General features: G+C 43.2%; 3 protein-coding genes across 3 annotated transcripts in view; 1 reads left to right on the forward strand and 2 right to left on the reverse strand.

Moving 5' to 3' along the window:
- Positions 1–17,031, reverse strand: part of LOC135713698 (protein FAM91A1) — a 179,798-nt gene that overhangs the window by 103,748 nt on the left and 59,019 nt on the right. The window lies entirely within an intron of this gene.
- On the reverse strand, positions 5–15,454 carry Br140 (bromodomain-containing protein 140). The gene is made up of 5 exons (XM_065236844.1): positions 14,699–15,454; positions 12,759–14,635; positions 12,517–12,695; positions 767–1,192; positions 5–704 (listed from the first exon to the last, which is right to left on the reverse strand). The coding sequence occupies exons 1-5, from the start codon at positions 15,363–15,365 to the stop codon at positions 242–244; spliced, it is 3,612 nt and encodes a 1,203-aa protein (XP_065092916.1). The 5' UTR covers positions 15,366–15,454; the 3' UTR covers positions 5–241.
- On the forward strand, positions 15,594–16,813 carry asrij. Its single transcript, XM_065237008.1, has 5 exons — positions 15,594–15,730; positions 15,797–15,931; positions 15,999–16,174; positions 16,235–16,404; positions 16,468–16,813. The coding sequence occupies exons 1-5, from the start codon at positions 15,677–15,679 to the stop codon at positions 16,743–16,745; spliced, it is 813 nt and encodes a 270-aa protein (XP_065093080.1). The 5' UTR covers positions 15,594–15,676; the 3' UTR covers positions 16,746–16,813.

Consider the following 17,031-nt stretch of genomic DNA (forward strand, 5'->3'; position numbering starts at 1 on the left):
TACTCACTAATTTATTCGTCTCGTCTCTGTTCGATAAAACATTGAATCAGAATCTACATGATAAATAGGTAGTACATTTTAAAACTTAATTCTAGCGGTGCCTCTTACTCTTCTATCTAATAACGCATGCAGCAATAGTGTGTATTTCCGCGATTACCGATCACTTCGGGACCAACAATTATTCTGTGTCGCAAAACTCAATAGCAAAAACATCAACAAAATTAAACAGTTTCACCTCGTCCTAAAGCTTCCCCGCCGGCCCATCGGCACTGGACACCTGGCTGTGATAGTGCAGTGCCTCCTGGTAGGCCTTGTTGACCGCTTTCCTCTCGGTGGGCTTCCTCGATTCTACCAGCTTGCTCTGGTCCAGTTCCTTGTTGACGCCCAGCAATTCCAGCTTGTTCGCCGGAAGCCACTGCCAGGTACGTTTGACGTCAAAGAACAGAACCAGGAACACGTGTTCATCGTAGTTGGCCTTCAGGGCGAGGACGTCTGTCGGAGGAGCCGGTAGGGGAACTCCGTTGTGCACGAAACCACTCTGAATTTCCGGATCGATGATCAATGCGGGATACCACGGATAGCCCCGGCATTTGGCCCACACTAGTTTGAGCGGCTCGAGCAAGGGTTTCTCCGGAAACGCCTCCGTTTCGCTGGTGGACATTTCCGAGTCGCAGAACGATTCGTTATCATCCATGCTGGAACTTCTGCAAATCATGGATGTTTGTTACAGCCCTAACTCGGTTCAGCAGCAGAATTTCAAACTCACCCGAACTCCGACTCGGTTCCGCTGCCGCTGAATCCGCTACAGCTGCTGCAGGTACTGCCGGTGAAGCTGAGATTGCTGTCGTCCGAGTCGGAAATCTCCCGATCCTGACCGCCGCGGTACACCCGGAAACTGTCCGGTATGGCTTCGAAGGACTTCTTCTCCGACGTGTCCAGCGACTTTCGCCCCGTTCCGGATGGTCCCGGCAGGTTGAGGAAGCCACCATCCCCCGGACCACCGATGCCACCCGCCGCCCCCGCTGCGGTGCTCTGTTTGCCTTTGTTCGATCCGCCTCGCTTTCCCCGGGTAGCCTTTTTGGCCGTTTTCTGCAGTAGTTCCGTCGTTGCTGCGATGGCCGCTTCCTCCTTGGATGGGGTTTCCGGCTTCTTGAGGGCGGCCTGGGCTTTGCGGGTAAACAGGACGGCCGTTCTGCAATGGATGGAAATGTGTTTTAAATGCTTTTGTTATACATATTGAAAGAGTGGATATTTTTTGTGATTTAGCTATTGCAGCTATTCCTGATGTATGGGGAAAGTGGGGCAGTGTGGCCACCTTAGGAAAGTCATCACTAACGATACCAAGTTCAGTGGAAAAGTCGAATGATTTTTTAAGCAAATTGATAGTTTCAATCCCTATTTACATCATGAATACAAATTGTATATAAATAGTAAACTTTTGAATGGTATGAAAAATGTTCGTTGAGAAGGGTCAATAATGAACAGTTTTAGTGTAAAAAGATTTAAAAGAAACAATTATTTTCTGTAGAATAAATTAAATTTAACACGCAGAGAAAATTGACCTTATTGAACCAAAAAAAAATATTATTGAAATATTTTGCAATGTCAAATATAACTTTTTTTGAATTCAATATTTATATTTTGTAGCTTCAAAAATGTTTTTTTGTTGTTTTCATTGCAAATTCTGAAAACAAATATATTGTAGATTCAATAAAATATATTTTTGTCTTCAAACATTATTTTAACTACTTTTTAAAAATATATTGTAAATTTAAAAGCAACACTTTTCCAAAACATACACAGGCTCATTTTGTCAATGTATGTGTGTGTTTTTAATGCCTGTGCATGCTCGGCTTCCCAGTCTCGTCGGAAGAAGTTCTTTTTGGACAAGTTGCTTTCTTTGTAAGGAATTCAGTATTTGCATTTTAATACGTGTTTTAACGATTTTTTTCCCCAATTCCAGCAAATCAATACACCGTGGAAACGTTGCCCGTTTCGAAACGCAAACTATTAATTTACATACCGTTAATGAGAGGTCATAATTTCGGTATTTTTTGTATAATTGATAAACCTATTGAATCACTATTTGTACCGTTTGTTAATAAATAGAAAATGAAACCAACAACAATTTTTAAATTTATTGAAAATTATTTCTCGAATTTAAAAACTGCGAAAATTAAAAATTAAAATATTTATGCCAAACCAATTTTATTTTTAAATTATTAAAAACAATTTGTTATTTGCAGCAATTTTTTTTTTTGAATAAAAAAAAGTTATTGTTGGTAGCAACTTATTTTTTTTTATCAAAAAAAGATTTTGTCTGTTTGAAAATAAATATTGTAAATTCAACAAAATATATTTTTAATTGCGTTTTTGACAGATTTTGAAAACAACAATATTTTATGTCCGAACAATAAAGATTTATTGTTGAATTCAATAAAAAAAGTTATTAGCCGGGGAATGATAATTTTTGTTGTTGTTTTTAATACATAATATCATTGAAATTAAAAAACTTTTTTCTGCGTGAAGAAAAGCACTGTCTGTGGCTATACTTTTTCATTCTTGTGAATGAATGATTTTTTTACCAAAGCAGCTGCTTTGGTTCGTTCCACTCATCTCGGCACTATAGTTCAGGAACCCAAAAGTAGGTAAAGCGGGTCAAAGTAGTTTTCAGTTAATTGTGTGCAATTCGTATGGAGTTTTCCAGTAGCTTTCTACGCAAAAGTAAGTTAGTTGTACCCAAAAGTAGGTAAATATGATTATATTCAACGTTGGATTCCCACACTTTACTACCCCTGTTGGGTGATTTTGCTCCTCCGTTTTTGACAACATTAGAAGGAGAAAAACTAGTCAAAAGTAGGTCAAATTGAACTGGCCGTTGGGTATGTTTTAGCTACGGTGCCCACTGTCTGCTAGTTCGTCATCCGGACATTGTTATTAAGTTGATGTTACTGGTGGTTTCCGTTGCATGCATGTATTTTTAAAAATTGTGTCCAGAGATTCAGGATGGTCCAATAAATTGACAAATAGGCCCCTATTACCGATGTCACTTCACGGTGAAGTGACAACTTATCACTCGCGGTGAAGTGTTTTCCATTTGATTTACAAGGCAATCACTTCACCGTGAGTGACAAGTGGTCACTTCACTTCGTTTTCACCATGAAGTGACACTTGTAATAAGGGCCATATACTCAGTTTTCATGAACATCTTATGTTTCGATATTAACAGTTTGAAGATCACCATGATTGCGTTAAAGAGTACATAGGTCGAGATCTGATGGGCTAAATGGATTTAATACGTATCAACATCCCCAACACTACTGAGACTTTCGAAATTCTATGTAATATCCGAGACAAACGCTGCGGAAATGAATAAAAATCCATTCCGAAAGATCTTGGCCAAGACCGGGATTTGAATCTGGCACCCCCTCTATGTTAACCTTTTATTATTTATTGTTTATTATGCATAACAACGACATTGTAAGATCCTGTTCTGATTGTTCATTGTACGCTTCGAGATTGGATGCCCACGACCCCATCCTAACTTTCGATCGGATAACATTTTCTCGGTATATAGTTTCATTCCGGCAATTAGGATCCATTTCCTTGAGGTTGTTTGCGTGGCCTTCCGGATTATCATCAAAGGCAACCGGTAGGCACTTTTTACAACGATTCCATTCACAATCCACAACGTGTTGGTCGGTTTGAACAGCATATAATTTCCATAGCCATAGCATTACCATAGAGTTAACTCTAAGACCAGAAGGTCTCGATTAAATGTGCTCAAATTTTTGGCTCAGCTCTGGTACTATCTTCGGTCCCAAGCTAATCGATGCACCCCTCGAAAATTCACGAACCCCTCTTTGTATCTGTCAAACTGTTATAGCAAATCAAAACAAACATAGTGTAGTACCTCGATATAACGTAACTCATTTTTGACTTCCATCGTCCATATATCATGTAACAATTGAATCATACAAATTAATACTACCAATAAATGTAGGATTATATCACAGACAAACAGACATAACAAATTGAATAATTTACACTGTAAAACATCGTCGCTTAAATATTACCGCCATCTGTTGAGTAAACTGTGGTGGGCACTACGCTGAACAGATGGCGGTAGTGTGTAAACGTCAAACTCAAGGGAACAGACTATGAGCGCCACAGGTGGCGGCACTACCAACTACCTACTTTTAAATTGTCCGTTAAATACTTGTTCGATCAGCACCTTGCGAGAGTTATGTCTTCGGGATCAGGGCAGACTTTGCGATTATGGAGGGGCCCTGGAAATGCGGATTACCGAACAGGTCTTCGATAAGTGTTGTTTGGATTCTCTGCGGGAATCGATATTGAAGAAAAGCTGATGATTGTGCAGGAAATAGCAGATGAAGGTCGGATTTTGGAAACGGTAATGAGGAATAGAGAGTAAATGAAAAAGTCTGTCGAAGAGGAATCTGTCAATTTGGTAACGAAAGTTGCTCGCCACCTGGATCGCCACGAAACATGTTTCCGATGCGGAAACCCAGGACATTTCGTAAACGACAAAAACTGTCCGGCCAAAAGTAAAGTATGCGACAAATGTGGAATCGTGGGTCATTTAAAAAAATGTGCAAGACCAAAACTGTGAAGGCAACAACTAGCAAATCTCGAGTACGTCAAGTCCGTGCAGACTATGATTCTGTATCGGATTCATCGGAGAACGAAAGCGGTGAAGCAGCTCAGAACGATGTGCAGCACGTATATGCAACCAGCACTGATGCAGACAAGGTAACATGTTACGTTGGTGGCGTGGAACTACATTTGAGTGTGGACTCCGGAGCTCACGTAAATGTAATTACTCGTGGAACCTGGAAATGGCTAAAAGGACAAGAATGTGTAGTGAGCAAGGTAGAAAAGTCGGATAAGGTATTGAGGGCGTATGGTGATGGGAAGCTGAAAGTGGAGAAGATAATTAAAGCTGATATTGCAACGAAGAATGCTACAGTGTATCATGAAATCTATGTCGTCGAAGGAAACAAAGGAGGAAACCTTTTGACCAAGAAAACGTCGATGGACTTGGGCATCCTCGAAATCTACAGCGAATTGTGCAATGTTAGTGATGTGGAGAAACTCTCGATCGGAAAGCTGAAGCATGGTCAGGTTGACATCAAGATTGACCATTCCGTACCAACTTGTTGCCGGTCCCGTTAAAGAAGCTAGTCGATGAACGAATCGAAAATTTGAAACAGAATATCATCGAACTCGCGCCCCTGAATATCACTTGGGCGTGTCTGTTAGTAGTAACCATCAAAGACCACGGCAAGAATGTGCGACTTTGTGTGGATATGAGAAAAGCGAACAAGGCTATTCTTCCGGAGAAACATCCTTTACCAACCTTCCAGGAAATAATGCCGCACCTGGAACGTTTGAAAGATGTTAAAGTCTTCATAGATGATATGCTGGTCTATGGGTCTTACCAAGAAGAACACGATAAAAGGCTCAAAGCTGTCCTTGATCGTCAACGTGAACATGGCCTCACTATCAATGAATCGAAATGCGAGTTCGGTAAATCTACGGTTTGCTTCATGAGACATCAACTTTCTTCTGATGGAATTCTGCCTACAAATGACAAGGTGATCGCGATCCAGAACTTTCGTCGTCCTCAGAGCGTGACCGAAATGCGTAGCTTCCTGGGTCTAGTAAACTACGTAGGGAAGTGTATTCCTAAGCTATCTACTGCGACTGCCCCCCCCCCCCCCCCCAGGGGAAATTATCGTAAAAGGGAATAAATTTTATTGGTCCAAATCTAGCTTTCTATAATCCTAGTTATTCAACCATGCTGGTAACGGATGCTAGTGAGAAAGGCCTTGGGGCTGTCTTGTTGCAAACCGCTAAATCTAAATCAAGACCCGTATGCTACGCCAGTAAAAGTCTAACCAAAATGGAGCAGAAGTATTCAACGCTGGATAAAGAGGCTCTTGCCATAGTCTGGGCTACTGAACGCTTTGAAATGTATCTGAGAAGTTTTTGAGTTCACTGTCTTCACGGATCACAAGCCGCTGGTACACATCTTTAGCGAATCATCACACCCAAATCAGCGTCAAGAAAGATGGATATTGCGTATGCAATCTTTTCGTTTTTCTGTTCATGTTCCGGGTCAAATCAATATTGCAGATCCGTTATCGACAACGTTTGACAAGACGACGAAGGATTCAATGGGATAAATTGTTGAGATTAACAAACCTGCTGCTCTCACGATGAACGAGATAATACTAAAATACTGAGTTCGCAAGCTGACGAAGAGATCCAAAAAGTGAAACAAGCTCTTCTAGATGATCGCTGAGAGGAAAGCATGAAGAAATTTGTGCCGTTCAAGACCGATTTCTGTTTCGTCATGGAAATTCTGCTGAGGAAGAATAAAATAGTGATTCCTGAGGGCCTGCACACATTGGACACCCAGGGAAGGAGAAAATGAAACGTCGTTTGCGCTCGGCTGTTTGGTGTCCAGAACTAGATGCCGATGTTGAAAGGTCCTGCAGAAACTGTGTGGAGTGCCAAATGGTTGGACCATTGAACAAACCGGAACCGCTGCGTTTACGTGAAATACCCGAAATTCCGGGTGCATTTGAGTGCAGATTTTCTGGGTCAAGAGCTCAAGGACTTCTGTGTTGACTACGGAATAAAACTCACTCACACGACACCTTACTGGTCTGCTGCGAACGGAGAAGTGGAACGGCAGAACCGTTCACTCACGAAGGTGCTTAAGATCAGTCAACACCAAAGGACCAATATGGAACACGCGCTACAAGAATATTTGTATATGTATTTGGTTACACCTCTTAGTGTTGCTGGAGTTGCCCCAGCGATTTTGATGTTTGGACGTCGATTTCGAGACCTATTTCCACACATGCAGGATGAAGTCATCTTCGATGAAGAACTGCGAGATCATGATGCCATAGTAAAACACAGAACCAAGGAGAACCGAGACAAGAGAGTTGGAGCTAAGCAAACTGCGATCAAGGTTAGTGACGAAGTTTTGATGAGGAATATGCAACCGCATAATAAGCTAACTCGGCTAACTCCTACATTTTTGTCCACGTCTGCAACGGTCGGTAATATGGCGACCGTTGAAACTCTTAGTGGACAAAGTTACAAGCTTACACCTGAAAAACTTGAACTCATCCGACAACGGAGTCCCGGAGAATCCAAAGGTAACTGAATTCCGAAATGCCGTGTTACCAATAGTGAGTGCATCGTCGGATGCAAGGCCCCGCCGGGAGATTGTACGTCCTAAGCGTTACGAAGATTACTCAATGGAATAATCTCCTTCCGATATTTTATCCTTTTATAAATGAAATAAAGAGGGATAATGTTGTGATGACTGGCAACCTTGTAACCTATGAGAGAATTAATAAAGTGACGCTTGTAAAGTTAACACGTTTGTATTTTCTCTTCGTTGATATTCCAACAACTGTTTCACCAGTTTGAAGTATGGAATCTAATTTTCTAACACTAGATTCACTTCGAGGTAAACAAAACAGTCAACCCTAGCAACGATTGACAAAACGTCAACACTCAACAAGGATGCCGTTTTATATTATATTGTTTGTGTTCTACTTGTCAACGTGTGCCTTAAAGTGCCGATCAATCCAAATTTGAAAAAAATACATTAGTTAAGGCCCAACCCTAATAAAATATTACCATAAACGAACGATAATCCAAATGATTGAACTATTCCACAAATGGTTTGGATGATACCCCGAACACGTCGTTAAGCAAGTTAACCATAACATTTTTATTGGGGAAGCGCAATGACAGCGGAAAGCCCGATCTGAGTAATAGTACGCTCAGACTACAGAGTTATAACATGTTATAGCGCTATCTTGATGGTGGTTTCTGTGTTGCAATTATTTGACAACCGTTATAACATGTTATAACCATAGAGGTAACTCTAAGACCACTGGGTCCCGAAGAAAATCATTATTATTTTTGGCTCACTCAGTACCAGAACAACGGTCCCAAGCAGTCCCAAGCTATTTCACTCACCTCTGCATGTTCTGCATGAATCCACACACCCCTGATGTTATCTGTCAAACTTTCATAGCGAATCAAAACAAACATAGTGTAGTAATAGAATTTCAACTAGAATGGGGTACGCCATAGAAGTACTTGGGACCAATAGGCTACTCAAGCAGTGAATCAATTTAAAATCGTTAGTTTCCACCCCCTGTTATAACTCTCCAGTCTGTACAGCGTTTAAGCCTACTTGTCGGATTGAACACTAGTTAGAACAAGGGGTAATCAACTCTGTACATTGTGCCGAAACACATCGTGGCACACTGATCGGCGCGTCATGACACATGATGACAAGTACGACACAAAATATAATATAAAATGGCATCACTGTTTTGTGTTGACATTTTGCCAATCGTTCCTAAGGTTTACTTCTTCGTTTATTTCAAAGGGATTTTTTTGTCAGCGCTATTTTCCAGCGAAATTGTCGCCAATCATAATAAGAGATTGTATAATTGACGAGACTCTCTTTGTCCTTATGCCTTCTACAGAAAGTCCACACGGCTTTTGAGAGATATCCATAGTTTCAGGGAAGTCCAAACAAACTAGTCAGAGTCACCACGCCCCGCAGAATAGACCAGAATTAACTAGAATTAAGTATTAACTCGATGGCCATAGGATCCGCACCGAGAGTCAACTGTATGGGTAAGGGGCATTGCAGCGATAATGTACGGTGGCAACAACACCCCGGTGCCGAACGATCCTACCATTCTTCAGATGTATCTGCAATCGCAGAACACACCGGTACGATTGATGGTTCACCAATCAGTCAGCCGTACAGCTCATTCTATGGACTGAACTCGGATTCGATTGACTGTGGAGGTCTCTTTGCGCTTTTTCGCAACTGTTAGCATAACCGATGGCAACAGCAACATTAAGAAAGATGCTGCTAACAGAATTGTGAAGGTAACCACACCGGAGGTAACAGAGCCAATCTCAATCGCGGTCATAATGAACGCAATCGGAACCGGTACCAGTTTTTAGGGAGATTAATATGCGATTCCGCCATGACCAAGGATAACAAATATGAAGGAACAACAGGCAGATACAAGGAGGTAATCATCAAACGACTGCAACCAGTATCGAGATTCTGGCCCGACATTTGGATAAACCATGGACGAAGTAGTTTGACCCCCCATAAAAGGGGGGAGGGGGCAGTCAGACGAATTTAGTACCTAACCACGAGTGTTGACACTGGGAAGCTACTGCAGGTCTATTGCTGCTACAACTACCGCCGGTGGGCATTTTAGGTCGAGTCCTTCCTATTTTTCAGATTGTAGTATTGCCCTAGTAGCATGATGATATTGCAGACAAGATTTATCTTCCACTTGCCGGTTGGGTACTTGGTTTTGGCAAACGTCTGCCAGAATGACGCACGGTAGAGAACTGTCTTCTCTATGATGGACAGCTTCTGCCATCAGTCATCCTTCTCCGTCTCGCGGAGGGGCTACTCCTTGAAGCGGATGACAGGCAACTAGCTCGTTGAATATTATCACGACTTTTTTTCCATCCTTGACTTGAAAATGTAAACACACATCTCAAAAGTCATAAGTGTAGGGTTGCCAAACTCATTGGTTACTGAGACTGATAGCTTGATTGTCACACTTCGGCACGTTCAGCAAAACGCTTCACCTAGCTTTCGGCACAGATTGGGATGTTGAATACCCCTTGAGTTAGAATCAAATCGACTTTGGTTAGGCATCTTGATATCATTTATGACAACTCAAGCTTTTGGCCCTTTTTCCAGCTCTATCTAGAACGGTCAAACTTCCGTTCCCGTTCCGCTTCCGCTCACATTGCGTTTGGGCCTTTATTAACCATTGGCGTACACTGAAAAAAGTTATCACTTAGCTTCTATTAGGAACGCACTTAATATTTTTCCAATAACAAAAATAATGATTGTTATCTGAATATCACATAGCAAAAAAATTCTATATGAGAAATCATATAGATTTCATTGGACACATAACGTTCATGTGATTTAGTGGTGCAGTTTCCAATTATTGGATCACATGAAAGTTATGTGAAATTCACATGGATATTTTCCACTGTTTATGTGATTTATTTTATGACTGTAGGGGTAAAAGGGGCATAGTGAACAGATGAGGCATAGTGAGCATCCCGTGCACCAACTTGGACTTCCAGTCGTTCGGAACAAATTGGTTGGTGGTAGGATCAATATCATAATGATATTGAACCTACTGCCAGTTGATTTGTTTCATGCAGTTAGAGATCCAGGGCCAAACTACGGGATACTCACTATGCCCCACCTGTTCGATATGCCCCTCCTCCCCCTAACTAAAATTTTAAGATTTCTTTATTAAAGAGAGTTTTAGCCGTGGGCTGGTTCGGCTCTGATTGGCGTAACTAAGGAAAAATCCTAGGGGGGCTAAATTTGTTTTTCGTTGAGGTCAACAACAACTGTGCCACATTTGATCGAATTTGGTTACGATCTGGAACTGCGGAAGAAATTTAAAATGTATATGGGAAAATGTATGGGGAACGTCATGCTTGTCAAAAATTCAAAAATTAATAAGTTTTTACCAAACTTGCGACTAAGATTGAGAAAACAATGCAAAACAACTAACAACTACAGTATTTCTCAGAAAGTATTTGAGTATTTGAAACCTTTCATAGCTCTGAAATCTCTAAATAATTATCTCACACGGCCTCGATCGACTCAAAATTGAATGGATTTTCACTTTAAGACGCAAAATGTAAGTCACCCATAGACTGAGTAAAAATTTACTCAGTCTATGAGTAACCTGCGTTTTTACGAATTTGAGTGACCGAAGCTCAAATTTGAGTTGGTTTAATCGACAGTGCAGAACTTCCACGACTTTTTCAGTTCCCAGAACACCAATTAAAGGCCACCAATTCGTCTTCGAAATCTTCTCAACAGGTCTAAAGTTTGCTGATCCTCTCACAAGCACTTTTATGATCTTCGAGGTGCACTGAACCTGTCTCTTAAACAAATCAGAAGTTCTTCAAGCTTCGCAGGTTCTCTTTCAACTAGCTCCCTGATTACTTAGATTGTTTTCAGATAATTTCAGAGAGCTTCATAGCTAAGAGAAAGAGGAGACAACTGGCTTCTTACTCTTTTACCTCTATCTCTATCTCTATCGATATATATCTCGATCTCTATCTTATGCTCTTCAAATCGGTCCATCACGAGATGGTTCGCGTTTGACAGAAAAGTGGTTCGTTTTCGCCCCCGTATTGTCTCCTCTTCCTCTTAGCTTTGTAGAAGTCAAGCTCGCGAGCATCGTGATTTTTTTGCATCACTGGTTGGGCGTACAAATAGCAATAAAAGTGGTATTCCATAAAGTTTAAGAAGTCACTATTGTCCCATTATGAATGAATATATACCTCTATATTATAAGGTGCTTTAATTACAAAAAATTATAACAGATTTTACAGATAAGTTTGTCTTTTAAGTTTAATAAATAATATGGCATCTTCCGAATTCAACAACCCTTTTTTTTGGGTACAAAGTAGTTAAGTACCATTATACACTTTTCAAAATTAATCTTCAAAGAATACAGAATGGAAAATGGATTTTCAAAACTGCAAGTGAATGAATGACCCGGCATGTTAATTGCTTAAAATTCTAATAATTAAACTGATATTCTATATCATTATCAATACTTTGTCCAATAAACTGAGTAGCATTTTTCATTTTACTAAAATGCTGTTCAGCAAATAAATTTCTTAATTTTGAAATTTGATTGATCACAATATGCAGTTACTATTCCAGTGATACCTAACAGTTAGGCAGAAACATTTCAAATTCAAACGTTAAATGATTCTTTTAAATATTTAAATTAAGTATTAAATTTATAGCGAATTTGTTTATTATCGGGGTTGGAACCAGTTCCAACCCAGTGCGAAACCGAACTTTTTGTCAGTGCGAACCGTAACCTGAGGTAGGTTTTAAAAACAAACGATCAAACTGACGGTTGTCAGGAAGCAAGCAGAGTCGATCTTGATACCCGATCCAGGTTGGAACTGAATAATAAACAAAATCGCCATTAGTTATTCAATACACGGTCGATGAGATCGACTAAAAATTGATTAGGTTTTCACTCAAAATGGCAAAAACGTAGTCAAATTTTACTCGCCTTTCCTAAAAAATCTGCTCAGTCTAGGAGTATACCAATAGACTGAGGGAAATCTCTCTCAACTTTTCTCATATAGGAAAAGTTTTTCCTGAAATTTCTAGGAACATTTTACTCAGTCTATGAGTAAACTATGTTTTTTTTTAACGAATTTGAGTGAACGAAACTCAAATTTAAGGCGGTGTAACTTCTTCTTCAATTTAAGGTGAACAATGTTTTAAATAATCTTTCAAAAATCAATTTTCAGTATTGCCAATGCATCAAATGATTTGTAAGATTGGATTTCGGCTGATCTGCGACCAACAAAATCCATTTTCGGCCATCAAAATCAAAAACTTACCTTCGATTAACTCCCGACGGCGACGGACTGTTGTTCAGAATCTTCAGCGGACTGGCCGGGGGCGTCTGCAGCTTGGGAGATTTCGTTGCGATGGCCGCTTCGGCTGCCAACTTTTTCACCGGTAGCTCCTTCTGCGGGGGCTGCGGCAGCTGCGGTTCCGGCGGAGGCTTCTCGACGGGCTGTTATGGAAAAGAGTGGATGAACTAAAGGAAGCGAATTTGAAGCATTATTGAACTACTTACGGGAGTCGGTTTCTCCGGTTCCTTCGAGAGTGCCCGCTTGATCTTGGCAATCTCCGTTCGGATGTGTTTGATTTTCTTGGACCGCGTCAGGGCGTGTTTGATGCCGCCGGCCTTGGTGACCTGTTGCTGCAGCTTTTCGATCAGTTCCTGACTGGGTGGATCCTGCGCCAGGAGGTTCAGTTCCGCTTCGATGTCAATGGCAAGTGAATCTTCGGTTCCCTGGATAGCCGGTAGCGGTTGGGGTTTCTCCAAAAGACCGGCTCGTTCCAGTTCCTTGCGAATCGTGCGGAAGGTGATGGTTCCGGCGTCTTTCATTTTGACTCCGGCGCGGTAGAACATGGTGTCCTTGTTGTTGTAGGTCAAGCAATTGTTTGCCATCAGCATGAAGTCGGCTTCCAGGTCTTCGATGCGGGTGTAGTAGCCGGTTTTGAGCTTCTGTCGCATCGTTCCCAGATCCATTGGGTGCTTGACGATGGTCAAATAGTCAGCGACTTCCTCGGTGTCGACGGGTTCGCGGAAAATTTCTTGGACATCCTTCGCTTCCAGTTGATCGAGGATCCGGTGAAGGACGGCCTCGATCGGATTTAATTGAGCCATGACGCACTGCTCGTTGGTTTTGATCAGGATCAACTTGAGCTTCTCTCGCTTCCGGACCAATTCGCAGAGGAGACGTGCTCGTTCCAGATCCTGGCGGAGACATTGCCAGTATTTCAGTTGCTGGTAGAGTTCTCGGGCATCCGGGGAACCATCGCTCTTGTCGCGTCCTCCCGGAGCGCCTTGAGTTTGTCCCTGGCTCTGCAGTCGTCGAAGCAACGGGACTCCATTCCTGTGCTGACGCTTGAGAGTCCAATAAGCGATCAGACGTTGGATGAATTGTGGCTTCTTGGCAATGTTGACAAGCGTTGAAATTTCCTCGATTCGATTCGGAGGAATAGTCGGGATCAGAATCACCGGAGCTGAGGTTCGCTTGATGGCCAACATTTTACGGGCCTTCTTCATTTTTTCGTGGCAAACTTCTCTCGGATCGGTTTCTCCTCCGGAATCCCCTGGAGAAGAAAGCGCATTGATCGGAGTATGGGCGTCGCAGTAGGCGGTCTTCTGGACCACTATTGGGTGGGTATCGTTTCCGCGGACTTGATCCATTCGCATGCATAGCCCAGCCTGTTGGGCGCAGGTTACATGGAATGCAGCGTAACAGGAGCTTCGGTTGCACTGGATACAAGCTCCCATGCCCTTCTGTTTGCAAATGTAGCAAACCAATCGCCATCGAGCCGGAGGAATCGTTTCAATCGAATCGATCGGTTCCAAAAATACTGTATTGGCAAAACGAACCTCCGGGATCCAGAGAGCACAAACGACATGCGCCCACTGGTTCCGATCCGTCTGTTTGAATGCTCCACCCGTGTTGGGACACAGGACGCAATCTACCGAGCGGCTGGGACTCTGCAGGCATCGTCTACAGAGCCATTGACCCTCAGGGATGTACGGAACTCCGTAGCAATCTTGATGTACCGCCAAATTACACATATCGCAAAATAGGATGACGTTCGTGTTCTGACATTCGCCATCCATGCAAATGCAACAGACGGCATCGTCGTCCACGATGGCACCGTTTTGACCGGTCACCGCCGCTTGGAAGTAGGATTCCTTCTCCAGGCGATCCATCAGCAGTTCCAGCGAATCTACCGGCACCGGACAGAGATTCTGCTGCGTTCTGCGCTCGTTCATTATGGCCAACCAAGTCGTGTCCTCCTCGTCCACGTCGTACTCGACTTCTCCATCCAGCTCTTCGGTGCTCTTCTCGATGAACCGAATGTAGGCGTTCGGCCGGGCAGGAGCGTCATGGATAGTGTATTCTTCAATTTCTTTGAATTTGCCTGAAAAAATTATATATTTTTTTAAATCCATTGCCCAACTTCACCGATCTTCAGAGTACTTACCTTGCGGAAGTTTAACTTCCGGCTCCGTCGGTGGTGGAACCACGAATACCTCCCCATCCGGATCGTTCCACTTTTTCTTCAATTCATCCAATCCTACCAATTCAAACTCTTCGTCTATGGAAAGATTGATATTCTTCCCGCCAAACTCGATCTTAATCAATCCTTCCGGTTCGAGATAGGTCAACGATTCCCTCGCCGATGCCGCAGGGGTCTTGTTCTTCGGTGTCACCGCTACCTTCTTCTTCTGACTCCTCTGTTTGTTATTGTTCGACGGACGACTGGGTGTCTCCTTGGCCACCGCGCCTTTCCCAGCTTTCGTCTTCCCACTCGATCCGGGCTTCTCATTGTCCACTGCTTTCGGCTCACTCTCTGCCACACCATCACCCTTTCCATCCTCACCAGCACTGGGAACCGTTGCAGTCTTTGTCGTCACTTCCGCTACTGGCTGTACTGGAGTTTGCACTTCCGCAGCATTCTTCGACGGTCCCGCTACTGTCGCCGCCGCCGCCGCAGTCGACGGAGACGGATTGTCGTGATCGTAGTTGTTCAGATGGTACTGCAACCCGATGACGGATTTGTACTTTTTGTCACACTTGGGGCACCGGAACGGGGGGCTGTTTTTGTTCAGGGTTTTAATGTAGTCCTGCACGTCGAAATCGAGACCCATTTTCACGGGGAATCTGATCGGAAACCAAGCAAAACAGCGCTTCTTTTTCCGCAAAGTTTACTTGTTTGTGTTTACACTTTTCGCTTCGTTTTTCGGTGTGATTCGCGCGATGACTGATGACGGTAGAAACGTCAAAAACTGTCAGCGAGAGAGAGTGAGGGGTGATGCGTTAAATAACCGACATTTTGCTCTCACCTTGCTGCTGGACATCTTGATACCGGTTTACTGTCAAAATCAGCTGCGATTGTGTTTTTGTGATTATGTGAAGATTTTGAGTTGCATTTCATAACGAAAATATTAAATTACAAAGTATGGATAGAGCAGAGCAAGCACCCCACCACGAACATGAACAGCGCAATGCGTTGGTAAGTTTGTATTTCATCGTTGTTAGTAAATTAATTCTAAAAACCAAACGTCCATCCCCTGTATAGAACTTTCAATTCTCGCCGGAGGAGCTGAAGGTGCTTCAGGAATGCAACCGGGAGGCATTTTTCCAGCGTTCGATGCCGTTAGGAACGGTTTTTGGCCTGGGGACGTACTACGCCATTCAAAGGGGGTTTCTGAAGGTAACTCTTCCGTGGTAGTTTGTTATTCGTAATCAAAATGACCATCAGTTGTTTTCCTTATTTTTAGCCTAGTCTCCGCTTCGGTGCCGGTCCGAAAGTGTTCGTTGGCATCACGCTGGGCTACTTCATTGGTAAGCTGAGCTACCAGAGCAAATGTGCAGAGAAGATCATGCGCATTCCAAACTCCCGTCTGGCCGACGTGATCCGCCAGCGACGTCAGGGATCCAGCGCCGGCGAACGACTGTAAGACTGAAGTCCGTCATCTAAATCACTATAAGTTTCAACATTCATTTCCCCCCACAGGCTGCCCGACCAAGGCTTCGGTGCCGGCAGCATGTTGTCCCCATTCGGTCCGACTAGTCCGAGCGATGGTGTTACGGACCAACACTTCCGCAATCGCGATTCGATCAACATCGACGTCACTACTCCAAGCTTTTCCGGGCTGGACGACAATGCTCGGCCATCGATTGATTGTACTATCAGAGGCAGTAAATTCTTACCTAGATCTCAAACCTTAGCCCATTCTTTACTTTCAGCCAACCGAGCATTTGATGAGGACCTGCAGCTTCCGGCCGTTCCACCACCGGTGACGAAATCCTACGAAGAGCTGCGACGCCAGAATCGGGAGGAATACATGCACCGGCAGCAGGCACCGTATCGGCCACCGACCATGTTGGAAGATGCGCCCCCGATCAGACGGGAGTCACTGCCGGGCCCGAGGATGGACGATCATCAGCCGCAGCAGCCAGCGCAACCACATCAACCGGGGCAACCGCAGATGAAGAACAAATATGGCGATCCTTGGGCCCAGTAGGGAGGAATATGTCTATTATTCTGCAATTGTATCCTTAATTGGCGCGCAATAAAAAACTACTAGTGTTTGTGAAATTGTATGACAAAAGTGGCGTTGCCTTTATAAATACCATAAATACCAAGAACAGTGGTTCAAGAGCAAATTTCCGATGAAAACCAAAAGAGTAATGTTTTTTTTTTCTGTTCGGGACATAAAACCACTGCTGTTCAACGAAGGCACCAGCAGCACTTTTCGCAGAGATGCCCGGGAATCCATTATCGACGTCACTTTCTGCAGTCCGTCGCTG

This window comes from Ochlerotatus camptorhynchus, unplaced genomic scaffold (genome assembly GCF_037179485.1).
Source record: "Ochlerotatus camptorhynchus isolate MF236.1 unplaced genomic scaffold, CSIRO-AGI_Acam_v1.1 ptg000577l, whole genome shotgun sequence".
Taxonomy (NCBI): domain Eukaryota; kingdom Metazoa; phylum Arthropoda; class Insecta; order Diptera; family Culicidae; genus Ochlerotatus; species Ochlerotatus camptorhynchus.

Excerpts from the sequence above, each read along its gene's own strand:
- asrij (XM_065237008.1), top strand. The coding sequence starts at position 15,677 with ATGGATAGAGCAGAGCAAGCACCCCACCACGAACATGAACAGCGCAAT. Across the intron at positions 15,731-15,796 it reads ATGAACAGCGCAATGCGTTG|AACTTTCAATTCTCGCCGGA; the intron begins GTAAGTTTGTAT and ends TCCCCTGTATAG. Across the intron at positions 15,932-15,998 it reads TTCAAAGGGGGTTTCTGAAG|CCTAGTCTCCGCTTCGGTGC; the intron begins GTAACTCTTCCG and ends CCTTATTTTTAG.
- Br140 (XM_065236844.1), bottom strand. The coding sequence starts at position 15,365 with ATGGGTCTCGATTTCGACGTGCAGGACTACATTAAAACCCTGAACAAA. Across the intron at positions 12,696-12,758 it reads AACCGGAGAAACCGACTCCC|CCCGTCGAGAAGCCTCCGCC; the intron begins GTAAGTAGTTCA and ends TTTCCATAACAG. Across the intron at positions 1,193-12,516 it reads CCGTCGGGAGTTAATCGAAG|AACGGCCGTCCTGTTTACCC; the intron begins GTAAGTTTTTGA and ends CATCCATTGCAG.